Source organism: Columba livia, unplaced genomic scaffold (genome assembly GCF_036013475.1).
Source record: "Columba livia isolate bColLiv1 breed racing homer unplaced genomic scaffold, bColLiv1.pat.W.v2 Scaffold_102, whole genome shotgun sequence".
In the NCBI taxonomy this organism is placed as follows: Eukaryota; Metazoa; Chordata; class Aves; order Columbiformes; family Columbidae; genus Columba; species Columba livia.
In genome coordinates, this window is record NW_027043007.1 from 401,537 (window position 1) to 408,078 (window position 6,542).

General features: G+C 63.6%; 1 protein-coding gene across 1 annotated transcript; it reads right to left on the bottom strand.

Moving 5' to 3' along the window:
- Positions 1-707: 707 nt before the first annotated feature.
- Positions 708-5,670, bottom strand: LOC135577563 (ubiquitin carboxyl-terminal hydrolase 36-like). Its single transcript, XM_065047699.1, has 11 exons — positions 5,421-5,670; positions 5,126-5,347; positions 4,270-4,380; positions 3,873-3,975; positions 3,474-3,541; positions 3,033-3,103; positions 2,767-2,849; positions 2,330-2,441; positions 1,903-2,043; positions 1,500-1,600; positions 708-1,209 (listed from the first exon to the last, which is right to left on the bottom strand). Exons 1-11 carry the CDS (start codon positions 5,668-5,670, stop codon positions 708-710), a joined length of 1,764 nt encoding a protein of 587 aa, XP_064903771.1.
- Between the last annotated feature and the right edge of the window lie 872 nt (positions 5,671-6,542).

The following is a 6,542-nucleotide window of genomic DNA, read 5'->3' on the forward strand; positions in this document are numbered from 1 at the left end:
GGGCACAGGAACCGGCAGCAGCAGGTGAGGACGTGCACGGTGGTCCCCTCTGCTCTCCTTCCCTGGGGGGCCGCCCTGCAGTTATTGACATAAAGAACAACTTGGTGGTCTAAATAAAAGAGGTTGCTGTGAGCCAAGAGGAGAAAACAAAAAGGGGAGCCCAGAGAAAGGGGAGGGGAAAAGACACAGACAGGGAGAGGGAAGTGGGGGAATAGAAGAATCAGAAATGTTTTCCCTTAGAAGCAGAAAGGGAAAAAGGAAGGAAACTTTAAGAACAGAACCCCCAGCGCCGTCCCCAGCCCCAGCTGCACAGCGGCGCCCAGTGGGCGGTGCAGCCGCTGCCTGGGGAGGAGGCGACTCTGCAGACTCCAGCTGTGGTGTCACCAGCTCCCATCGCCCCCGGGGACCGGCTGCCCCGACAAGGCTGGCAAGGCCGCCCCGCTCCAGGGACTGGCGCAGCCACCCCGCCGTCCTGAGCAAGGAGGCAGCAGCCAATTCTCCAGCCTCTGCAGGGATGGGAACAAGAGCGGGGGCCTGGCCCCGCACCCCGACCCAGAGGGAGGGCAGAGCCCTGGGGTTTAGGGGCTCTCCCCGCCCGCCTCCTGCTTAGCAAGGTACCAGCATCATTCCTGCACTCCCCAACACAAGCCCCAGCTCCGGAGGCACGAGGCACCTGCTAAAGTCTCTGGGCAGAAGCTCAGACTCACCTATGTGTCGGAAAGCGCCAGCTTCTTGGCCGGTGGTGGTGACATGGTGCTGCTGGGCTGCGGAGCAGCCCTGGCCGACAAGAAGGCTTTCAGCTTTGCCAGCACCAGGCTGGCAGAAGCCCTGCTGCGAGGGTCCCTTGCCGGTGTCCCGGTGTTCTCCCCGCTGCTCCACGGCTCCTGGCCAGGGATGGGCTCCGGCAGCCCAGGGGAGGCAGGCAGGGGCCCGGGCTCCCAGCAGCGCTTCCGGGGAACCTGCGCTTTGGCCCCACTGGTGTGACTGGGGCCACAAAGTCCTGGAGCCGCTCTGGGCGCGGGTGGCGGCTGCAAGGAGCGCGGCTTCTTGGGCCTCTGGGCTGCGTCACCGGGAAACGCTGCAGCCACGCGTTTGGCTTTCAGGGCCAGCTTGGGTGACGGTGACCCAGAAGGCAGCTTGACACGGCCAGGCAGGCTGGAGGCAGCTTTGGAAACGGGACCCTCTGAGCTCTTCCCGGGGCTGGGGATCCTGGGAAAGGCAGAGCAGGGCACGTGTTAACTGCCAGTGTCGGAGCGACTGCAACACTCTCGTCATAGCTGCGCACGAGAACCAGGAGCCAGAAGCTCCGAGGAGGTGAGGAGCTCTTGAGCTGCCGCAAAACCACAACAAACGGCTGCCGCCCTCCCCTGAGCCAGCACACGCACGTGGGCACTGGGGCTACTTGGGCCAAGCTCCTTCCCACATCCAGGCATGTGCCCCCAGCCCTGTCCCACACGCTGAGCAGGGGCAGAGGGACCGGGGACACAGGGCACGCTCACCTGAGGTAGAACAGCACATACGCCTGCTGGTTAAGGACCACCTTGATGTTACTGGGGCGGACCACGTTGTCATTCATTTGGTACCACTGCCCGTCGCTGGCCTGCGGAGGGAGAGAGAACGGGGTTGGGCTGTTTCCAGGGACGCTCCTGGCCTGAGAAGCAGCAGGAACAGCACCCGTCGGCACAGCTCCGCTCCGCAAAACACGCAGGTGACCCCAGGCAGGTGAGGGGTCTCTGCAAGAGCAGAACTCCACACTTCCTGTGACGGAGCACGGCCCGTACCCCCCAGTGCTCCACACCACGCACCTCTGCTGAGCACCCTCCTGTCTGCGCATTACACGGACCCTTGAGCACCCGCCGACCCCCAGCACAGAGAGGTGCCAAGACAGCGCCCTGGGCTCACCTTCACGTAGCAGTAGTAGTGTCCTGAGTGGCTGCTGTACCCCGAGTGCACCAGCACCGCGTAGAGCCCGTACATGACCGGATCCCCGCTGGTCTGGGACATGTACGGGCGGATGTTCAGGAGCTCAGGGTAGCCCACGTCCTGCAGAGAGAGGATGTCTCAGAAGCCTGCACAGCAGATGGCAAGAGCAGCTCAGCTGTCCTATGAGTCCCGTGTCACGAGGGAGGGAGAACCCACTCTCCCCAGGCAGAGCCCACGGTGAGGAAGATGCCGGTATGAGCCAAACTCCCACCGCAGCGCACAGCTGGGGAAGGGCTGCAGGACTGCGGTAGAGCTCGCACCGCGCACAGAACCACCTCCCACCCTGCTCGGGGCAGCAGGGCCTCGGGACAGGACACAGCCCCGCTCTGGATTGCTGAGCACTCACCTTTGTGATCTTGCCTCCAGTGAAGTCGGCAAAACGCTTCAGAGCAAGCGTGAGAACCCTGGGCGCTCGGTGGATGGTGAAGCGTTTGGTTGCCGACACTTTCTTCTTGCATCTGCACAGGGAGAGCTTGAGCTGTTCACGCTGTTCCACCACCCAGGTGCTTGCCAGCCCTGGCCAAGCCACAAACCCCACGGAAATGACCCTGGTGAGAGCGGGTTCTGCTCCAGGGCACCTGCTCACGGCCAGGTCTGCTGGCTCAGGTCCCCGTCTCAAGACGGGGGAGATGAGGAGTGACAGGCTTCATCGCAGGCTTCACAGCCACGCACGTCACGGTTTAGCGGTGGAGCAGGTAGAGAAGCCCTCCTGTACTGCAGCTGCCCTCCTGCTTCCCACCAGCACACCCGCGGCCCCTTCCCGCCCCAGCCCCGCACACTCACTTGTCACACAGGTAGGCGTTCTCTCCGCCCAGCAGGTCTGGCTTCACAAACAGCTCCAGTGCCTGCTCTACGTTTGCGGCTTGCTGCCAGGACAGAGGAGAGGTCAGGGCCAGGCAGAGGAGGCAGCACAACAACAGAAGCTGATTCCCTCTTGCCTGCACCGTGCCTGACACTGGCAGGTTAAACAGCCTCGAGCAGTAGCGGTGCAGCTGCAGGAACATCCCCTGCAGAGCAGAGCTCCTCCCCACCTGACCCTGCCCCGGTACCGTGATCTCCACCGGCAGGTCCAGACAGGGGTCAAAGGTGTCCGAGACTGCTTTGCACATCGAGCACTTCACTGCAAGAGAACGAGCAGTGAGCACCCCCTGGCACAACACGGCACCACCACCCCCAGCACAGCGCAGGCGGCTGCCGTGTTGCCCTTTTCCGCGTTTGGGCTCTGGGACGGCAGCACCAGCATTCGCAGTCTGTACGTGCTGGGACAACAAGTGTTGCGGGACAGCTGGCAATGTGGGTTCCTTTGCTGGTGGCAATGAGCTGGGGACCCACAGCCAGCAGCTTCGTGACCCACAGATACCAAAAGACTGACCAGCTGCAGCTCTGCATAATTTGCACATGCTTAGTAACTTTCCCAAGTTACTGCAAGGCTCTCGGGGAAACAGCAGCCCTGAGAGTCACAGGCCCAGGCCCTGGCAGCCAGCACTCACCACGGGACCGCAGGGAACCGCCAAAGATCTGGTGGATCAGGGTGGTGGCTTGGGTCTGGCGATCCAACCTAGAGACGGCAGCTGGGATCACACAGCGCCCGCCCCAAGAGCCACCCCCACGGGCCAGCGCTGTGTCCTCAGGATCCAAACCCAGCCCAGTCACAGGATTTGGGGACAGAACCGCAGCTGTGCTGGGGTGGAGGTGTCAGGAGAAGGCAGACAGCAGCCCAGGGCTGTGTCACAGAGGGGCAGAGAGCTGGGCCATCCACCCCAGACCCTGGAGTCAGCACCTCCCTCCATGAGCCCAGCCCGGGGGACACGTTCACCCCACAGTCCCCTCCCGCGGGCACAGGGGACCAGCAGACAAGGGCAGTTGTCACCACCAGAGGCCCCACATACTCGGTGCAGTCGGGCAGGCAGGCCTTCTGCATGGCATCGATGGTGAAACGGAGGAACTCGTGTGCGTCCTCTTGCCTGCCCAAGCGGATGTGCGGGGCGATCTCTGCAGGAGAGGGAGGGATCAGCCGCAGCACGCGCTGCAACAGAGGCAGGTCCTCCCGCCCTCCCTCGGGGCAGCGACTGCGGGGTTTGAGCTCCCTCGGCCCAAACCAGACGTCAGACTCATGTGGGCCGTGGGGGAAGCCCCACAAGGCCCGTGAAGGCCCTGGCAGGCTCAGTGAGTCGTCTCGGAAGAACCTCTGCCAAGACCTGCCCTGATCTCAAAGGTTCTGCTCCTGCAATAGTCTCTGCCCTCCTGCACGGCTACAGGAGGGGACGCGAGGGCAGCCATCCTTACTCTTGAGGTCTCGGACAAAGGACACTGGCTTTATCACGCTGCCGCTGTTCGCGAACGCCTGCGTGACGTGGTTCTGCATGACGCATGTCACGCAGAAGCCGCTTTGGTGACCTGGAGTGGGAGAGGAGAAGACAGAACATTGAGGACAAACCCAGGAGAGATAGAGGCAGTACAGGGGACAGGGAATCTCTGGTCCAGCACGGCTCATCCACGATCAGTTTTCCTATGAGCTCTGTGCTGCAGCAGAGCTCTGGGGCATCCCGGGGTCACAGGGACCAGCACACACCACCCCGGCTGGAACAGCCCCAGTCACAGCACCAGTCGCTGCAACCCTCCAGATGAGACAGCATCCACGTGGAGGGGAAACAGGGCACAGGGACTCGCTGATGAGCCCACGGGTCAGCCCTGAGGGGTCGATCCCACCGGAGCCCTACGGACAGGGCTGTGAGCCCCACGTGCTCCCCTCGGTCACGGCTCGGAGCAGAGCCCACCAGATTCCCGTTCAAAGCCGCCTGTGAACACCACCTGCAGCCTGTACGCAGCCTTGTGCCCTGCGCTCACACGGTCCCCACAGGCTGCGGCTGTTTGGGACCCCTGCTCAGACCCTCATGGACCCATCTTAGTCCTGGCTGTGTCCAGCACAGACAGAGCCTCTGAGACGCAGGATGCAGAGCTCGGGAACACTGCTACGGCCAGGAAAAGTGGATGCTCCCGTATGCAGGAATGTCCTCTCCACGGAGAAACGGGCAGGAGGGAGCAGAGAAGGCACATCCCGGCATCCGCACAGCCCCGGCAGAGCCGTGCGCAGGGTGCTGAGCGCAGCCCCGGGACAGGCGGGCGCTCGCCTCCGACTCACAGGTGCGGCTGTGCTCCCTGGAGAGCAGGTAGTTGGCGAGCGGTGGCGTGTACGTGAGGCACTGCAGGGTGGCGTTGAGGAAACAGGTGTTTCCCAGGTTGAGCAGCCCGGCGCCGATGCGCTGGACACGCTGCCACTGCATGGCGAGGCGCCCTGCAGGGAACAGCCCCTTCTGGGGCGCAGGGACGCCGTCCCCGAGGCGCCCCGGGGTCCGGTCGCTGCCTGCGGGGAGAGAGAGGCGGGTGAGCCGCGGGCTGCGCAGCGCAGGGAGAGCCCCCCGGCCCTCTGCACCCACCCTGCTTGCCCGGCTGTCCCTCCTCAGCGCCGCGGGGGTGCTCGGCGGGCTCGGTGCGGGGGTTGAGCAGCAGGTACTTGGCCCGCAGCAGCTCCGGCTGGCCGGAGAAGCCGTGGCTGGCGGGCTGGAACTCGATCTTGTGCAGCAGCACCTTCGTGGCCGAGGTGCTCAGCAGCCGGCCCAGCGCCCCGGCCTCGCCCGCGTCCCGCCGCGCTTTCAGCAGCTCCCTCGGCTTCGCCGTGCCCGCCATGGCGTGTCGCCGCACGTGCCACCGCCTCGAGGTCGCGCCGGTCTCTCGGCCTCTCCCTCTCCACCACCACACACGCTTCCCACGCCTCCTCCTCAAGTCCCGCCCTTCGCTGCGGTCGCTCGCGCTCGGCTCGGCCCACTGACTCCTCCCCTCGCCTTCGCCGTCCGCTCCGCTCCGCGTCCAGAACAGGACTGAGCTGCGCCTGCGCGTCCCGGCAACGCCAGGGGCGGAGCCTGCCGGGGGCGGGGCTTGTTTGTGACGCCATCGCGCTCCGGCCACGCCCCAGAATCATTAAATGGTCACACACTGTGGTTTCAGTGCAGGGGAACCTGGACACCGTGGTGGATTTGGCCAACAAAAGCCTCTGCAAGTCTTACAAGGCCAGGGTGCAACGTGTGCGCTGGGGGCGGAGCAAACCTGGTGTCCCGGGACAGGCTGGGATGTGACCGGCTGAGCAGTCCTGAGGAGAAGGGCGTGGGAGTTATGATGGGTTTATCTATATTTACTAGAAGTCTCTTAGCATTTTTTTATTTTACTAAACTGTGTTTCTCTCAGTCCAAATTTCTCCCTTCACTTTCGATTCTTTCCCCTATTGGGAAGGGAAGGGGTAGGGGGTGAGTGATCAGCTGCCGCGGTTGTGTTGCCAGCTCGGGTTAAACCACGACACGGGTGAAGGTCCAGAGGAACATCTGTCATGGTGGGGTCATGGGCACTTGAGCTTTGTGGAGCAGCTCAGTCAATTGGGCCTCTTCAGTCTGCTGAAGGGGACACAGGGCACTGGAAAAGCAGCGACTCCTGCTTGGGGAGATGATGGGGGAGGCAAACCCTTCTGCAGTGGCGGCTGGTGGGACAGAGGCAGCAGCCACCAACAC

Coding starts and splice junctions, on each gene's coding strand:
- LOC135577563 (XM_065047699.1), bottom strand. CDS start 5,670: ATGGCGGGCACGGCGAAGCCGAGGGAGCTGCTGAAAGCGCGGCGGGAC. Junction 3,976..4,269: donor CTTTGTCCGAGACCTCAAGA/GTAAGGATGGCT, acceptor CCTCTCCTGCAG/AGATCGCCCCGCACATCCGC. Junction 2,442..2,766: donor AACGCCTACCTGTGTGACAA/GTGAGTGTGCGG, acceptor CTCCCTGTGCAG/ATGCAAGAAGAAAGTGTCGG.